The sequence below is a fragment of the Apodemus sylvaticus genome, chromosome X (assembly GCF_947179515.1).
Source record: "Apodemus sylvaticus chromosome X, mApoSyl1.1, whole genome shotgun sequence".
NCBI classification, from domain to species: Eukaryota; Metazoa; Chordata; class Mammalia; order Rodentia; family Muridae; genus Apodemus; species Apodemus sylvaticus.
This window is the reverse complement of record NC_067495.1, coordinates 104,260,865-104,280,899: the sequence shown is the minus strand read 5'-3', so window position 1 is coordinate 104,280,899 and position 20,035 is coordinate 104,260,865. Positions and strand designations below refer to the sequence as shown.

The 20,035-nt window shown below is 38.2% G+C and overlaps 1 protein-coding gene across 1 annotated transcript in view; it reads left to right on the top strand.

The window, feature by feature from the left end:
• Positions 1-20,035, top strand: part of Chrdl1 (chordin like 1) — a 110,226-nt gene that overhangs the window by 67,102 nt on the left and 23,089 nt on the right. The window contains 3 exon segments of the mRNA XM_052171137.1: positions 631-773; positions 2,586-2,679; positions 16,830-16,897. Of these exon segments, the coding sequence (XP_052027097.1) occupies positions 631-773; positions 2,586-2,679; positions 16,830-16,897 (305 nt within the window).

Below are 20,035 nucleotides of genomic sequence, written 5' to 3'. Positions count from 1 at the left end.
GTGCTTTAGACATCAAGTGCCTTGAGAGGTCCACAGCAGTAGCTGGAGTCTTTGCACAACCTTGTGGAGAAAAGGGGAGGAAAGTTGAACCTTTATAGGCAAGGACTTCAACAGGTAGAAAAGAGTGAAGGTAGAAGGCTGTCTCAGTGGAGAAATTAATAAGTAACAACCACAGAGACCAATGGAAGTTAATGCAAATGCATGTTAAGCAATATAAAACATTACAAGGAATATTCTTTGTAGACCAGTTACAACAGACAATAGATGATTCTTCTGAAGGCCTGAGAGAAGACTAAATACTAGTAGTATGGACTTCTTTTAGATAAGTCAATATCTTATCCATACTGGACCAAGCAAAAGTTCAATCAAGGAAAGGCCTTGTCCTAACATTCTCTAGTGCTTATGGTAGTGCTTGGCACATAGCAAGTGTTCAATAAATTGTAAAGAAGACCAGATGGTCAGCTGTGATTTTTCTGTGACTGTTTTAACCTCTGGTGCAAGGATTGTGTTTTAACTCCCTCTGTGTAGTGCAGCCCCACCTGCTGTCGAGAATTATAAAATTTGTTGCAGTTATGCCAATACTTTATATGTCTTGTTTGTTTGTTTAACTCCTCCACTCTGTTCCAGAAGACTCTTTACCACCGGTGAACAACAAGGTGACCAGCAAGTCATGTGAATACAATGGAACCACTTACCAACATGGAGAACTGTTCATGGCTGAAGGGCTCTTTCAGAACCGGCAACCCAATCAATGCAGTCAGTGTAGCTGCTCGGTAAGACCCTGCCTCTCAATGCCCCTGCCACTCCATACCCAGATAGGGAAGTAGCTACCGAAGCATCTGTGTTTTCACTGAAGCTGACACTAGAAGGTGTTTGAATAAAGATGAGTTGAATTGAAATCATAAGCCTCCCTACCTGTCCAAGTTTGAACAACTATCAAAGAGGTCCAAATCAGTTATAGCCATGCTTACAGCCATAAAAGTGCTAAAATGAGCAAAGACGAGCTGATTGATTTAATCACCATGTGCTTTTCCTAAGTGTTTGTACCACCTAGCCCTTCACCTGAAGGATTCACAGCTATTGAAGTCTTGGTGATGCCATAGGTTCAACACTACTCTTGCTCTAGGATCACTTGATCCAGTTTGCAAGAATACTAGGCATCTATTTGTTCCTCTCCTATTTCTAGAGCACTTCATTCCCTGGAACATATCACTATTCTTTTCAGCTTATTGCTAATAGGGAGCCATTCCCAATTTTCTGCAATGAGAACATTATGTTAATGTCTGACCACAATGATTCCAATGCACTGTCACTGTGTATGCTTTATAAAGTCTAGCAACTATATTCATTCCTAATTGTTCAGTACAGAGAATGTTAGACTGAACAATAAAATAGAGTAGATATGTAGAATGAAGCACAAGAGGAACAATCAATGGATTCTTAGAGCTAGTGGATTCTGGGAATGGGGGCATCAGTTTTAAGGACATGGATCCTAGTAAGTGACTCATTCTCCAGGAGAATGCCCTTATTCCCTTGAGTATATATGAATAGTGAAAATGGACCCAGTGGCTTGCAAAAAAAAAAGGACAAGACATTAGGAGGGGTTGAGGATGTGGGTGAATTGGGGGGAGAGTTAAAGAGGAGTTGGATGTGATCAAAATACATTATATGCATGCATGAAACTTTCAGAGATAGTAAAATAGTATGCTTTTAAGAAAATAAAGTTTTAGAATAAGCTGACCTACACAGCAAGAACTTGCCTCAAAAATGACAACAAAAAGATAAATGAAATATGAAACTGGAAGGAATTTAGAAACATCTTTACTAATTGACAGAGACAATAAACACTGCATAATCAAGGGAAATGATAGACTATCTTTCAGTTGGGATTTTTAGTGAAAACACTGAAGGTATCTCAGTAATATTGGAGAATATTACTGTGACACTGTTTCTCTAATGGCCTTTCTGGCCTTAATAGCTTGTGTATCCAAGAACAAACCACAAAGTTTAAGGGATAATATTTAAAATGTAGAATTTTAGAAAACTGGAATCATTTAAATACAACTCCAAAGGAAAATGGTTCCTCTCCTTTACTTAACATGGGACTGAGCTCTGGGAACAAAAATACCCTGTCTTTTTGGTTTTTGAAGACACTGCTGAATTTTTTTTAAATAAGGGCTACAGCAAAAAGCCTCACTTCCATCAACTGTCTACAGCCGGTTTGAGAGATGATAAGGAACAAAGGAAATAGTAAAAGCAAGAGAGAGAAACAAGATTGTGAGGGTTTCAAGGCTGGTGATATTCCTCCAGGAACATTGTTTCCTTGAGCCAGGATACCTGACAAAGATCGTGAACTCTTTGGAGAGTTCATCTCTTTCATGAAGAAATAGGAAGTGAGAAGTGAAACAGTGCACGGTGAAATGGAAGAGGAGTTTAAAGCTAACTCAGAGAGAGAGAGAGAGAGAGAGAGAGAGAGAGTTGCCATATTCTGAGTCCCCACTAGATCCCTGGTATTGAGGTAACTCCTGACAACTACTTATCTCAGATCATCTAGACATAATTCTCCTTTTCCTTTTCTTTGGCAGGAAGGGAATGTGTACTGTGGTCTCAAGACTTGCCCCAAACTGACCTGCGCATTCCCAGTCTCAGTTCCAGATTCTTGCTGCCGAGTATGCAGAGGTAAGTGTCCTATATTCCAAAAATCTGAACCCTGCCATCCTAAATAGCAGAAATTAGAAAAAGCAAAATATCTGTTACTTTTCTCAGTCTTTGTTTATAGAAATGCTCTCAAATTATATCCCGAACGGACTCATGATCACCTCAAACTAGTCTTTCCTTCATTAGTGTCTATTTTGGGCTTTACAATGGTACCGTATTTCCTTTCTAGGCTCCTGGGTCACACTTAATCACATTTAACTTCGCCTTTGTTGCCTCTTCTCAAGTTATCAAATCTACCAACAGGCCTTTCTAGTCCTTCACAGTAGCAAAATTAATATTTTTCTTCTTTAGCTGCATACAATCAATGAATGTACTAATCATCTCCTGGGTGCTCAGTTAAAACTAATCATGCCAGAGGCTATTTGTATAACATATGCATATGAGATATTGCTAGACTGTTTATTATTTTTATATGAATTACAAGAAGGAACCCCATACTTAGGACACTCTGTTGTCATTTTCCAGAAAGTCCCTAGGTGAGGACACAACCCATGCAGCCACAACAAAGATACGTTTTCTTTTGTCCTTTCAGACCTCTCATTTCATCAGAGAAAGCAAAAATAAATAAATCAGCAAGCAAATATCTACATATAGTATAAATATTATTAAGGTAATAAACGAAAAAATATTTTTTAAAATTCAGAGGTTTACTCTTTAGTTGTGAGGAAGGCACTGGATAGAGAATCTTGAAACTCAAACATGAAAGAGGAAAAGGAGCTCTCCATGCAAAGAGCTTGGGTAAGAGGATTCCAGACAGTGATGAAAAATAGTTCTAAGGCCCCAGGAATGGAAGTGCTTGGAGCATTCCCAGAGTCTGGGAAACACTGTGGCTGGAATAAGGTAACTGCGGTTAAAACTGGCAAGAGATGAGATGGAGCTGAGGAGAACAGAAGGTAGGACATGCACGTTTTAGTGCCCTGGGAAAACAGTGGAACTGCGTGAGTAAGAGCCCTGCATAGTCCCATTGAAAAGGGCTCAGTGGCTCTTTTGTCCATGTTGTATTAAAGGGAGGCAATAATATAGGAGGAGAGCCCTGAAAACTTGGGAGAGTGACCTTTCCTACATGAAAGAAGGACATTTGCTCTGGTATCGCAATGCAGAGTATTTGTTCTAAGAACAGCCCGTGGGATCATAATGCTTCACTTGCAGCCCAGTGTAACTACTTTCTAGCTGCCTGACCACCGTCAACCTTCCTAACAGTCTCTATAATAGGGAGATGGGTTGTGGGATTTAAGTGGGTTTAGAGCAGTGCCTTGCATAATCTGAGAAATCAATAATAAAGAGTAGACAAATGTGATATGTGTCTACCACATTGATTTCTTTTTTTTTTAAATTTTTTTATTCGATATAATTTATTTACATTTCAAATTATTTCCCCTTTTCTAGCCCTCCACTCCCCGAAAGTCCCGTAAGCCCCCTTCTCTTCCCCTGTCCTCCCACCCACCCCTTCCCACTTCCCCGTTCTGGTTTTGCCGAATACTGCTTCACTGAGTCTTTCCAGAACCAGGGGCCACTCCTCCTTTCTTCTTGTATCTCATTTGATGTGTGGATTATGTTTTGGGTATTCCAGTTTTCTAGGTTAATATCCAATTACTAGTGAGTGCATACCATGATTCACCTTTTGAATCTGGGTTACCTCACTTAGTATGATGTTCTCTAGCTCCATCCATTTACATAAGAATTTCATGAATTCATTGTTTCTAATGGCTGAATAGTACTCCACTGTGTAGATATACCACATTTTTTGCATCCACTCTTCTGTTGAGGGATACCTGGGTTCTTTCCAGCTTCTGGCAATTATAAATAGGGCTGCTATGAACATAGTAGAGCATGTATCCTTATTACATGGTGGGGAATTCTCTGGGTATATGCCCAGGAGTACCACATTGATTTCAACCATACATGTACATTGGAATTGTCATGATGGACTTAATCTCATACAAAGAGAAGAAGGTAATTCTAATATGTCACCAGAGTTAAGAAGCACTGAATTAGAGGGAAAGCTTATGTGATTTCCTTGTGGATGGCCTGAACTATGGTATACCTGTATTTTAAAAGTCTTTATCCTCACATACATCATACATAACAATGTTTCTATGGTAATTCTAAGCAGAGTTCCTGGATTCTCCTGAATGTGTACATTTGCCCTCTGTTCTGGTTGTCAATATTTCCATCTCATGAGGATCATGCTGAATATGTCTGGACCACACCTCCAATGACATTGCAGTAGAACTCAAGAGTCAGTATTTAAATCAATCCATCATTGTTTCTGCAGTAAAAATGTGGTGTATGGACCAGCACTTTGTTAAAATACTATAAAGATCACTGAAGCCACCAGCCCTTAGGGAGAGTTTGCTGTCTGCATTGTGCAATGACATTGAGCTTTCTGAAAGTCTGAAACTGAGATAAATGGATATAAATGTAATCACCTTTAATATCTGATTTGTTGGTCAAGTAATTGTTCTGCTACCAGTGTATGCTCATTCCCTCCAACATACGACTTTCTCAGTCTTTGTAAGTCAATGTGGATTCAATTACAGTCTAATTATATTTTTTGCTTCAGTAAGGTCATGCATCTTTCCCTACCTGTATCTCAGGGTGTGCATGTGCATGTATATGTATATTACTACTTTTATATGTATGTATATTACTACATTTGTGTCAGAATATAGAAATTGAGATATGATGCCCTTTCCTGTCTTTTGACCTTTGTGCCCATTTAATTTTAATATAGCCTAAAGTCTAAAAGTCCATTATACACAGAGATGGTGCACGAGGTTGATAATATAACCATCTGGTCATTCCAATTCCGTCATTAGGCCAAAGCTATTTTATTTGAAGAGGGGACTATGAGAAATATAAGCTGAAGCAAACAGGCTCCCAAGACAGAAGGACATGGATTTGACATTATAGGACCACCATCTACATGATTCCATTAGACAAGACACTTAAACCACCCAGAGCCTGGGATCTCTCAGCTGAGACAATGAAGGATGTAATATTCACCACCCACTTGGTTGTAAAGATTAACTGCAATGGCATAGAATGCTAGGATAAGACCTCATAGAGAGTGATTGTTTAAGAAGTGGCAATTATCCTGAAGTTAAGTAGAACTGAGCCTTCTCGTGTTTGATAGATTTGCCTTTTATTTATTTAATCTTCACAGAAAGAGCTTTATTTCTAGTCCTTCTTGTGGGAACAGATCCTAGTACTGACTGTCTTCAATTCTCTTGTCATGATTTAAATTTTCCCTTTTAGTGAGTCCTCAGAAGCAGCAGATGAAAGCTCATTATTACTGATCATGTATTGTCCCTTCATATGCTTGACAATTCATTCAATTCTTCCTTTGGCATCTCTAGCCTAAATGCACCATTTTCTTTCATCTTTCTTTATAAAGACTAAATCCCCCACTTTTATAAAAATTGTTTTTTCTGTGCCTCCAATTTCTTTACATCTTTCAGTTGTATATAATGTGCTTGAAATGCCTTTGAAGTTTCCATTTCTGAAGCACCTAGTTATTTTTTTCTGTGGAAATGATGTTTGTACAAAGGTGTATCTTGTAGAAGCATATTACTCACACAGCAGGGAACCCAGACACTTCTTCCTTATGCTGACCACCCTAACTGCAGGCCAAATGCTGAAGGGTAAAAAACAACAACCTTTTGAGTGCTGAACTTGCAAACCTTCATATAAAGGGCCCCATTGAAACAGCCTGTCTGCACTGTCACCAAACACTAATTCTCGCCTTTCTCCCTGGGCCAGACGGCAATCCCAGACTCAGATTGAATCTCAGCTCCAGCTTCAGTTGTTTAGACATGTCTGTGAGCCTGGGACAGTCAGGAGAGTGTTGGCAGGGTGTGTGTCATTGCTGGCACCTCGGCAAACCTCATCTGGACTGGAAGCACAGTGAAAACAGCCGCTAGAACCATAAGGGAAACTTTATCAGAAAAAAACATCTCTTCAGAGATTGTACTACTGCCATATATGGGGCAGGCAGACCTCAAACTAAACCCACACCCAGCTTTCCCCCCACCATTTATCATTTCGGCTTCCCTTCTCCTGCCTATGTGGCCAAGTCAAAGGGGAAGGCTATGTACTTGGACTATGGACAAGGGAGAAGAATTTGGGATAAGCTGCTGAATGCATTCAAAGGCAATCGTGGATTTTATACATTGTGTGGCTATGTAGCACTTACTACTACCCTGCAGTATGTGCGTACATGTGCAGTAACTCACTTGATCTGTACAACAGGAGTGGAAACTGGTTTCATTCCTATTCTACAGCTACAAAGTGGCGGCTGAGACCCTAAGTGATCTACCCCAGTGTAGGAGAGACTAAGACGGAATCAGCAATGGAGCCTAGTCATTCGGATTCCAATGACCCAAATTAGTAACCACCACAAAAACTGTTGGGATACTTTTCTTATTTACTTACATCATTCTATGCTAAATTCTTCTCTTTCCCAAAAAAAAGGAAAAAGTCCTCAGAGCAAGTACCAAGCCTATTTTTGTCCACCATTTTCTCTCTAGCATGGAAATAGAGCAAAGTGTGCAGTGGTTACCTGACTACTTGACAGTGTTCTTGTGAATTAATGGAAGCAGGTATCTGCAGCCAAGATTCTTTGAGTATGAAGAGAAATGGATGAGATGAGAAGGTCCCCTCTAGTTGTGAAGTGAGTCGATTGAGACCTTACAGAAAAGGGCAGGCAATACCTATACCATGTCCCATATATGTTCCTTTTCCTCCTTTACTGTTGTGCACCTTGTCACAGTGCTGTAAATGTGTCGAAACAGTTAGTGAGGAATTTACTAATTTGGGACCCTGGAGTCAGCATGACTGAGGTTTTGTTTGGTTGGTTTTTTGTTTTGTTTTGTTTCTGTTTGTTCGATTTGCTTCTTAGTCCTATGGATTAATAGCACAAATCGTGTAACTTACAACGTATATCATATACCACCAAGGAAAGGCGTTATAAAAGTCAGTACCTGAAAGGAGGGAGGACCCAGTCCAGGGAGTAGGACTGGAATCCCTGGCGGAACTCCCTTCCATCAACTCTTGTGTTTTCTGGGTCACTTGCGCACTCTGGGGTGAGAAAAGCAGAAAAAAACGGTGACAGTCCTATAGTCTTTGAATCGTAATTTCTGATGCTACCATGACACTAGCACTGCTAGCCATGTTTGTCCCCCCCCCCCCCCGCCCCATCACTCTGTTGTCCTACTTCGCATGCTGTCCCTTATCCTTTAATTCATTGTTACTTGTTTGGGTAGGTGAGTGAACAGGACTGCTTGTTGTTTTTAAGCTTGAAATGGAATATATTGCCTATATTGCCGAGGCTTGCCTCACATTTGTGACCCTCCTGCCTCAGTTTCCCTACTGCTGCGATTATAGGCATGCACAGCCAGCCATACCTTGCTCTTTGAAGAGCTTGATTTGTTTGTAAAGGCTTTAAAACAATCTGGTCCTTCCTTTGCCTGCAACGTATCCCTATTTCATTGACAGGAACACACAGCCAGACCCTGTGGCCCAGACTATGTCATTTTCCCTTGTGCTACATATCTCTCTTCAACTTTACCCACCACAAGCTTTAAATGACACCTCCCTTTCACCTATTAGAATGTAATCATTTTTTCAGAAGCTGAGCTGAAACCATTGATTTGGATTTTTTAAGTCTTTTTATTACTTCGTAATTTCATACATGTATATAATAAATTCTGTTCATAATCACCCTGTCTTGCCCTCATGTCCTCCTCCTCCTGAAGCCGTTCTTTGCTACAATTCTCCTTCCTTACCCCATTACTGAGCAATTCTCAGCAGTTATTGAAACACCACTTCTAATAGCTGTGACTAGTCAATATACATCAGGCATATTGACTTCCGGCTTTGACTAACTGGAGATCTTAGTCTGGTCCCTACATGTTGATACAACACAATACCTGAGACGAAGCCATTTTCAAGAGGTTTATCTCGAGTTCTGGAGGTTGGAAATTTGATATTGGGCTACTCTTTCTGTTAGGTAAGGGCCACATGCTTTTCTGTCTGTGACAAAAGAAAAAAGTGGGATAGGAAACTGTTAGGTCCAGAAGCAAGGAAGAATACAGAGAAACTGAGCTGCTTTGTTTTTTCTACTCTTACAAGAAATCCAGTCTCCAAAGAAGGATGGTAACCTCTCAAACACCACATCTTTCAACACCATCAGAACCAAATTTGTATGGTTAGTAACCTCTGACAGGGGCAAACAACATTTAAACTTAAAGAGTTTATCATTTAAAATAGTCTGATATTCTCTTGTGTTGTTCTCTGTTTCATGTGTGTTGTCTTCTGAACCAGGCACTTCTGTAAGTAAAGGACCATCTTTTCTTACCTTGTTCTCCCAAGTATAGTATTAGCCATTTAGTTTGCTAAAGGGTTTCATAAAATCTAAGACAGGCACAATTACAAAAATTACCGTTACACATTCAGGTCTCATCTGGAGACAGAAGAGGTTGTTAAGCTCACAGCTTGCTCATTCCAAGCTCATTGCTCCAAGGTTTGTTGTTTAGGTTTTTAAATGAAGGAAGAGCCAGGCATGGTGTCACATGCCTTTAATCCTAGCACTCAAGAGGCAGAAACAGGCTGATCTCTGTGAGTTTAAGGCCAGCCTGATCTATGAACTCTGAGTTCTAAGACAGCCAAAAGTACAGCATAGTGAGACCCTGTTTCAACAACAACAAAAAAGAACCAAAGGAAAAGGCTGGGATGATAGCAGTATATCCAAACACAAAGCCTCCTGAACTGTCCTGGGTTATTACTAATTTGGCCCAGAAGGAAACGTTGTTGATGGGAAACATTAGTGGAAAAGCGAAATCTGGGCTGTGGCTGTAGCTCAGTGGTAGATCACTTGCCTGGTGTGTGGACATCTCTTAAGATCTATCTCCAGCTCTGTAAATTTTTTTAAGCTAAAACCCATGTTGTGCAAGCAAAACCTTATTCCTGTTCACTGGCAGCTTTCCATTTCTCTTTCCAAAAGGAATAGGTTATACATCCATTAACTATCATATCTACAGTTAACAGCAGGGACTCATAAGTTTTTTTTTCTCATACGGTTTTAAATGGCATTCCATCTTTAAAAATTTGTACTGAAACAAAATAAGTTTTTAAAAAAATATTTTTTAATTTAGTGTATTCCCACCTACACTTGAAAACAACTGAAATACCACATTTCAAGGCTATACAAAAGTCTGACCACTGTCAGCAATATCTTATTAACAGTGCATCACTTCTGGTCAGGAATAATGCTACCATATTTGAGATTTTCCAACGTTCCCTGCCCTTCCCTCACCCCCAACTCCCAACTAGAACCTTTACCTTCCATGGAAATTTTCTAGGTTGTTTTTTTTCTCTCCATTCTTCGTTCTTAGAATTCATCCCTACATTATTATGAACTGTCTCAGGACCCTCATTCTTCTGACATCATGTTTCTTTTTGGCATGTATCTTATTTCTATGCCATTGCTTCCTTTGGACAGTAGATGAGATACCATTGAATATTATATAGAATTTAAATTAGTAGTCAAGTATTCTAATTGGCCTTTTAGGATAATATGTCAGGATCAATAACATCCCAATCCTTTTGTAGAGTTTTGCTTTATATGATTTTTTCTATGATTGTGTTAGCGTGGTTATAAAAATGAAGAATTCCCCGTATAGCATTTTATAGCAATTATTTCTTTATGGGTGATTAAAGTCACTTTTTAGCCTCATTCTTTTTTAAAGTATTTCTAGAAATCCTCAAGCTGGCCAGAAGCTCACTATTGGATGTGTCTTTTGCTCACATTATAATAGTGTCTATGAGCCTAGGCTCTAACATTACAGGAATCAGTCTGACCTCTTGGTCACCAACATGAGCAAATGGTAAAGAACTATGAAAGAACCTAAGCATGCTTAGAAAATGTGAGCCAATCCCTGTCTCATATATATATATATATATATATATATATATATATATATATATATGCATATGTATAAATACTCTTTCTTGTGTATCTATGGCTGCATGTCTGTGTATATGTGTTCATGTCCAGAACCTAGCATCTGATGTTTTAGAAACAAAAATGTTCCTTTTCCTGTGTGAGGTTAAATTATCTCCTTTCTAGGCTCTGCTTGCCTAGTTGATCTAAACTCTCTCTTCAGTTAAATACCTATACATTTGTAGGAGTCCTTGAAGCTTGGATTTTCCCACTCACTCTGTCTCAGCTGTTTTTGAGTAGAAGGAGGAAAAGTCAAAGGAGAGAAAGGAATGGAGGCAGGGAAATAGACAATGCTTATATGATAATTTCTATGTGCTAGATGCTATTCCAAATATTTTCTATATATACTAATTAATTTATTCTTCAAAAGCCTTCAAGGTAGGCATTACTGCATCTGTTTTAATAATGAGGAAATGACATACAATGAGGTGGATGGATTTGTCCAGTCACACATGCAGAAAGAGAGAAAGCTTAGGATTGCAGCCAGACTCTAAAAGTTCTACTCTGCTCTCTCAGGCATTTAATATATGCTGCCTTTCAACTTGAGGAAATGAAGCCACTTTGAGAATTCTGTTATCTCTGAGGCTACTGAGAAATGCAGTCTATTCACTGATTCTTTCTCTAGGGACTAGATATGGTACTCTGGGAAGCCATGACCCCATTTTTAATGATGAATTGAGATATATTTAACTATATCACCATTGAAAGACTGGAGTGTTGGTCCTGCACACCAGGTACTGATTGGTTGCTTCACCATATCTATGCTTCTGAAATTCAGCTGCAAATGGGTTCACGCTTACAATTCAGCTTTATAAAAGTATTGTTCATTTTTCTGTGTAATTGCCTTGTACATAGCAGGTAGAGCTCTCATAATTGCTTTCTCTGTACTTGATCTTCCATTTTTCCCTCAAAAGCTCTTTCACTATCTGCCACTGTTCTTCTGATCTCAACTCATTCCTCTGAAAATTTGGAGGAACCACACCTAAACCTGATGATTCATTTCTTAATAATGATTAGAGGGATGATTATATAATTCACCACCTGAAACAGGCATTTCAGAAATCAAGAGATGAAATAGTAGTAATTGTGCCTGACAGATAAAAAGAGACAATAAAACTAGGTTAACGGAGATCTAACTGGCCTTATGGCCACAGTACTTCTGATGTCCCGAGTGGTTCAGAAATGACCACACACTGGTATACTTTTCTGTTGAGCCCTGTCTTCATGGATATATTAGAATCTCATTGTACACATAGTCTTTTGAGAAAACAGAATTTGCTTCTCTGCCCTACTCAAGCAAACCAGAGATTAATGGAAGCTGTGTGAGTTATAAAGAGTCTGGAGTTTAAATCTAGTTTTTGACCATTTTTTCAAAAACTTGTTTTCCATTTCTCCTATTACCAGAAAGCCAAGCCATTCCAACTCCATAGGGTATCACTTGGAGTGCAATTGAGGTTTGAATGAACAACACATGTAGCTTTTAAGGTTAAATGAACATTGTTTGACATATAGGACACTAGAGTTGTTTTTCATCTTGGTCTAAAAAATGGTTAAAATTACATCTTGTTTCTTCTCAGGATTAACTAAACTCCATCTGTCTCCATAAGAATCACAGTTCTCTTTTTCAAAGTAGTAGTTTAAAGAAAAGAACTCACATCACTCAAAACAAATTGTCCAGTGAACTGGGAAAATGAAGCAGGTTTTAAAGATATTCATGCCTATTTTCCCAATGATATTAGAGCTAAGATTCTAAATGAATATGCAGTCTCTATTTTTAATAATCAGACAGACACTAACCAGGTCTAGAGAGCTACTTTAAAACATGTAAAGTCTTTGCTTCTAAAATGGCCATTGCAGTCTGCCAGTGATTCCAATTAAGTTAAGTGAAGAGTTGAAACCTTTATCAGCTGTTTACTAAAGTGGTAAAATTTAGTAATGTCATTCTGAGGATTTTTTACTTTCAAAGGTGACAGAAATACTAGCAGTCTCTGAAATATGAGGACTTATGGGACATATGGGGGGGGGCTGGGAAAGGGGAAAGCTTTTGGAATGTAAACAAGGAATATAGAAAATAAAAAAGCAATTAGAATATATTTAAGCAAACAAGAACAAAAGAAATATGTTATAGAAGGAAAGGGAGAAAGAAGAAGAAAGAAAGGGAGAGAAAGAGAGAGAGAGAGAGAGAAATATTACATATAGTAAAGAGTTTCTCTCATTGTGTGTGTGTGTGTGTGTGTGTGTGTGTGTGTGTGTACTCAGAAGTAATGGCTTGAGTACTTTTGTAAATGGGTCAGACTCTTCATTTTATGCTCATGTATGCATTTGCAAGTGCTCAGGCAGGGGCTCCCTCATCTGACCCTGTTTTCGCAGGGTATTAATCTTCTGCTGCCATTCTTGACACTGCCTTAGCTCATTTGCTTTGCCATCTTAAGTTTCTGCCTAGATGTGACTACATGCTTCTGTAATGCTTCTGCATTTTGACTGGACCAAAAATGCTTAAAGGTTCTTTAACTAGAAACCCTTTCAAAACTCCAGTTCCTTTCAGAGGCGGCTAGGCTAGGAAACCACTTGTTTGCTAAAATCAGTCAGGAAATCATTAAAAGTGAATTTGATGAAGAGAGCTGGGCTGTGTGTTTTTTTTTTCTTTTGTAATTTATTTTCTTTCTTCAGCTACTCAGATCTGGCTTGAGGCCATACGATGTAGCTTTATTACATTTCATTTTACCATTTGCTGGTAAATCCTTTTCTGGTTTTCGATCTTCCCTCTGGTCTACTTTCCTTTGGCTCAGACTCACCACTGCCAACTAAACAGGGCAAAAGAATCTCAGTTTATCCCTACTCAGTCACCGTCAAGGACACCGAACACCTGTCCAGACTTTCAGGCTGACAGTCATTTCATTCTCTGCTTCCCTCCTCCATAGTCACATCAACCACCAGTCTTACCACTTTCCTTTGGTCTTCAGCCTTGGGACTCAGCTTTCCTCCCTGAGTAGTGTGCAAAGAGAGCCTATGACCTCTTACTCCTAGAGCCTGCATCCTGATGATACTCTGAAGTTTGAGTGATCCCCAGCTAGTCTTCACTGTGCTGCCTGAAGAAGCTTCTTTAGGTATCATTTGTACTATAGGACCGGACCCTCTATTTAAAAATTAATAGCAGGTGAAAAGTGAATTCTTCAACCTGTTTTTGATGTCCCCGCTTACAACGTCTCTTTAACTTCAAAAAGACCCTACTCTCACCTTCCTTGTCCTCCCAATCCCCTTCTCTCTGATTACCAGCCTCTTATTTTCCCAATCTGAAGTTTGTATCCAAACTATATCTGCTTACTTCCTCCAGTGTGCGGCTAGCTATTTCCAAAGTGCTGCTTCTTTGCACTTTCCCACCCAATATGGCCTAAGCTGTCTTTCTAGCTACCAATCTCCATATGTTTTTAAACTGTACCTTAAACTGATGTCCAGTCACTTCCAAATGCAGCATGAACATCTTGAGGGCCAGGGCCTGGCATGATTTCTCTCAGTTGTCATAGTATCAGTGTTTCCACTTGTTCAGTATTCAAGGCTTGTTATTTGACTCTTCAGTATTATTTCCAGTCACAGCCTACTCTCAGTGTAGTCAGCCAGAGTTTCCATATAGGTCTTCATATAGCCTTTGTCTATCTTCCTGCATCCACACAGGAAGAAGGTTGTTCTTTCATCCACACACTTAATTTGGTATTTTTATTGAAGTTAAGTTCAATTCCATATTAAACCACTGACTGATACGTACCCAACAATATAGCAGCTGTTCCAGCCCAGCTATTTTTAAATTTCTGTATGCATCCAACTTGATTGATGAGTTCATCAAAACCTAAATTGCTGGCCCTCATCCCACATTTTCTGATTCAGTAGGTCTGGGGTGTGATCCAAACTTTTGAGTGTCTAACAAATTCCCAGATGATGACAACAAGGCCACGCTTTGGAAAGTGGTAACCAAGAAGATACAAAAATAGTCTAAGACACAATCTCTCATTTTAAGTAATTTACAGTTTATCCATGAAGAACCAAGAAACATTTAGCAGTCAAAAATATTTATAATTATTTGTTATTCATTCATGCAGCAAATGCTGAACGAATGCCATGTGCTACTTGCTATTGTCAGTAGTAATGTTACATCATTGATCAGAGTATGCAAAAATATTGATTTTTATAGTGGAATTATAATGGGGGAAAACAGAAAGTGAACAAATATTTAAAATGTAAGGCACTTCTAAGTTCTCTGGAGAAAAAAGTAGATAGGGAATATCAGGAGGTTCAGAGGTTTCCCAGTGCCATCATTTGATGGTGATGCACTCCCAAATGACAAAGAGTAAACCATCCTCTTATAGGATGAACACGATTGGTCAGGAATGTTTCCTGCAGTTTGAGTGTTAATTTCCATGATAATTGGTTAACTATGAATAGCTATTTCAACTCTCTGAACTTTGGTTTCTCCATATGTTTCATGTAACACTTGGACAAAATTGTGTCTGAAGGTGTAGGATACTAAGTAAATGATCTAGGCATTGTAGGTCAAGCCTGAAATCTTAACATGTGCAAAGTTGACATAGGGAGCTATCAAAATAATTTTCAAGCCTTTTCTGGTGCTTAAAAAGGTATATACTTTTCCTCACTAGTTCTATCATGTACTGAATGAGTTAATATGTTACGATTTAGTTCCAAAGTTTTGAAAGCCTGAGAGATAAATTATAACAAAAAACCCTCTATTTTCCATATTCTGTGTTATCCCATTCAATAGCTGGTTGGTGTTTAGCATAATGTATATTAAATATTCATTATCTACACACACATACTTGCATATATGCTTGTGTGGCCATAGGTAACCAAAACTTCTTGAAAAATATCCAATTTGTTTTTATGTTAATCAACTAATGGATACCAATATCTTTTGTATGCTTATGGTTCACAAAACCTTAATGTAACATCTTTCTCTTAAAATTACATTCTGAGTTGGGTGTGGTAATGCACTCCTATACTTCCAGCCCTTAAGGCAGAGGAAGCTTTACAAGCTCCAGAACACCCTGAGCTACATAGTGAGTCCATAGTTTAGCCACAACTACATAGAAAGATCCTGCCTTAAAATAAAACAGAAGCTATTCTGCAAGGCTTGTAATAGGCAATTTACTGTGCAAAGAATGGGTCATATAGACATAGAGAAAGGTGTCTCAGATCAAAATAAAAGACAATGCTATGCTGTTTTATTACTATAGCTCTATAATATAGCTTGAAATGTGGCATGGTAACCCCCTTCTGTATTATTGTTTTTATTTAGGATCAGGCTTCCATGTGATTTTTAGAATTTTCCCTATCTATCTATCTATCTATCTATCTATCTATCTATCTGTCTGTCTGTCTGTCTGTCTATCTATCTATCTATCTTTGTAGGAATGTATGCATGTTGATGTGTGTGTGTGTCTGTGTGTGTGTGTGTTGTGTGTGTATGTAACAATAATAACTAAAGAAAAGGAGTTCATGAATTTGATAGCAAATGAGGAAGGACATTGGAGAAATCAGTGTTGAAGGGAAGAGTGGAAATGTAAGTAGAGCACTCATATATAAATGTCTGAAGAAATAAATAAAAAGACAGCATTTTGGATATTTCTTGTGCTAAATACTCTAATCATAGCAAGTTTACTTTTACTTTCAAATCAATTCATAGCTTCTCAGAGACATAATGGTGAACTTAAGTCTTGACCAATGAAAATTTCAAAACTCACTGTAAACACAAGTTAAATACGATCTGCAAAATACTTAACCGTCACTAGAATAAAATAAGCAAAAGTAATGATGATGGCTATATTAAGGTGAAAGGCTATTATTTTCCCTTTTATATTCCAAGTTCTGGATAATGTTACCAGTTGATCTACTTAGAAAATGATAACTTTCTTCTGAGTTGTTTTGAATCAGGAGGCCAACCCAGAGAAATTGTCGAGTGCTGTTTCTTGAAGGGTAGCCACAAAAGCTAAAATGCCGTGAGAACTTTAGACACATGGCTCCAAAAATATAGCTGCATCAAAATGATAGTTTTCCCTTTCATGTATGTGTGATTCTCTCTTTATTCCTTTTTAATACACAGGGGATGGAGAATTATCGTGGGAACATTCGGATGGTGATATCTTCCGGCAACCCGCCAACAGAGAAGCAGTAAGTGTAACGAGCTCCAACATTTCCACACTCGACAGGGGCTAGCCAAGCTTTGCTCTCCCCATGGCTATTATTCTGTCAAATCCAAAAGAAGACCGATTTCTAACATCAGTTTTCTCCTTCCTCTGAAAAATTAAATGATGTCATCTTATCCCCATCTTGTAAGCATTTATTGTTGGTAATTAGGGCAAGAACAGGAACACAATGCAGCCATGACCTTCTTCTGGCTAGGTCTGAAGTTAGGACTCTCTTAGAATGACCTGACAAGTTTGTACCTTCTAAGGAAGACAGTCACCATGACTGTTCTCAGCAGTGAAGACTTTCTGTGGCATTTAAACATATTCCACTTTATCTTTTTGGTCAGATTCCTTAGAAACCTGAGACTTCTTGGGTCATGTAGATCAAAGAAAAGAAACTGTGGGCCGGATTCTCTTCCCCTTTCCCCTTAATTCTCTTGAAAATCTCAGAATAAGTAAGCCTGACAAGTAGGATTATATATATATTATGCATTGTATTATAATATAGTATAATCATATAATATATTATATAGCATTCTAATGGTATATTATATATAGTATTTTAATGGGTTTGTTATCTAGTATATTTAATATTTTCATGTATATTACTATATATAGTAACAATTTATGTTTAATCAACTAACAGAATATGCCATCTCTAAGAGTGACTGTTTAAGAAGAGTTACTCAGACATCTTAAAATTTGAAAAGAAAATGTTCTAGGTCAAAGAATGAATCACATTAAGGGACTTATAAAAGTGTTTCCAATGTACAATGGTGTTTGTCATTGCACACAAACAGATGTTCACAGAAACCCTTATGTAAGAAATATTTTCAAAATCCATTACAGCATTGCTTTCATACTTTTAGATCAAATGAACATAAATATTTATCAGTGTATGGTTGGCTACATCACCTAATTATTGGTATATAATAACATTGTTAGTAAGAATATAACACAGGTTGGAAAGATAGCTCAGCAGGTCTTGGCTGCCAAACCTGAGTTCTATCTCCAGGATCCACATGTTGAAAGGAGAGAACCAACTTAAGTTTCCCTCTGACTTACACATGTAAACATACCATTGTACATGTGTGAACATACACACACATTAAATAAGTAATAATTTTAAAAAGTAAAGTTTTATCTAAATGCAGGAAAACAGAAAAAGCCCTCAGATATAATGAAACATAAGTAAAATTTGCTTTTAGAAAAAAATGTATAAATGAGAACTATCTGAAAGAGCACAATTAATATGATAAGATTAGTAATAAAGAGAGAAATAGACATGAGGAAAAGTAGAATTTGACTTGTTTGTCTTCTCGTTATTTCATGGTTTTCCATAGTGTTAGTTTTATCATAAATAAAATTAAGTGATTTTGTAAAACCTTAGAAACTGGAAACAAGACAGTAGGCTAGGTAATTATAAAGCAGGCTATTTTCATAACTAGAGAGGGCATTATGAAGGAATTCACAAAAGGTGCTATTGAGTGACAGTTGCAAACATCACCATGTCACTTAGGTTATGATTCACTGTCATTACAGTGGCTAGTTCTGACTTGCACAGAATATCTTGCCAACACCATACCAAAAGCTTCAGCAGTGACAGTACATAGTTTTTCTTTGCTTTATTACTTGATGCTATTGCTTTCTAAATATGCTATTTTAGATTTAGTGTAGAATTGTGAACAAGGTGGAAACCAGTGCATTGGGAATCTCATGAAACCATTATTTGTCTCACAAGAAAGACTGACTGCCTTCTCACATTCAGGGAAAGATTTTATCCATTGCCCTTCGTTGGATTTAGAGTAAGATACTATACAGATCCCAACAAGGCATGGTTGCAGTCTCAGGGTTTTTGTGTTGTGGGTTTTTTCTTTTTTTCAATCCAGGTTTTGTTTTTGTAAGAAGTTGAGAGCAACTGCATTAGTGGCTGTCACTAAATGTCATTCAAAACTTTAGTCCCAGTAACATCCTTCTGCTTGGCTTCTACAGTAAGCACTGAAACTACTTTAGTAGTATTGCTGCTAGATATTATTCATTTTCTCTCCTTTTTTATTTTAGGTATGCAACTCAAAATCCCTATATCTTGCCTATCACCTTCACTATTTCTTCTAAATTTCAGTAAGGGATGGCTCAATCTAGAACTGTAGCAAGAAGAGCAAACTTTTGGCACTGCTAGACCAGATGGCCAGATGGTTTCACTTTATTATAAGTAAAAATTTCCCTTTGTTTTGAGGGGGATTGTTATTGTGGAATATGATTTAAATAATACATAGCATCCATAGTAATGGAAACTATGTACCTGGCACATAGTAGGCACCCAATAAATATATGTGTGGTGTGTTGAGTGAACAGGAATATAAGATAGAATAAAATATATGTGAGATTGACTCTTGAGTTTTACTCCCCCGTTAAATTTACCATCAGGCTAGTGAAAAGTTTGGTATACGCTCTTTCTGGGGTTACCATTGGTATAATGAAACACCATGACCAAAGCAATTTTGTTTGTGAAAAGTTTTATTTCACTTACGTGCTTATAGGTAACAGTCCATCAATAAAGTAAGTCAGGATAGAACTCAAACAGGCCAGCAACCTGGAGTTAGGACCTTATGCAGAGGTCATGGAGGGGTGCTGCTTACTGGCTTAGTCCCCATTGCTTGCTCAGTCTGCTTTTTTTTTTTATAGAACCCAGGAGCAGCATCCCAGAGATAATACCACCCACAATGAGCTGGGCCCTCCCCCATCAATCACTAGTTAAGAAAATGCCCTATAGGTGTGTTATGGAGTTATTTTTTTTCAGTTAAGGTTCCCTCACCTCCAGTGACTCTAGCTTGTGTCTCATTGACATAAAACTAACTAGTACTGTATCGAAACAACATGAAACAGACAAAAATCCATATGTGAGTTGCTGTCTGTGCCCTGGACTGCCTGCCACCTGACCCCTACTTGCCCTTGGAGTTTGGAGGTGGGGTGTCACGGAATCAACGGTACAGACTCGTGAGGAGCCATGGCAAGCTCATCTGAACACTGCTGCAAGTTTCTTTAATTCCTTCCACCTGGGCCCCATTGGTCCCAAGAAAGCATCTCTTCTAAACAGCAGTTCCTGATTGGCTGTCACTGT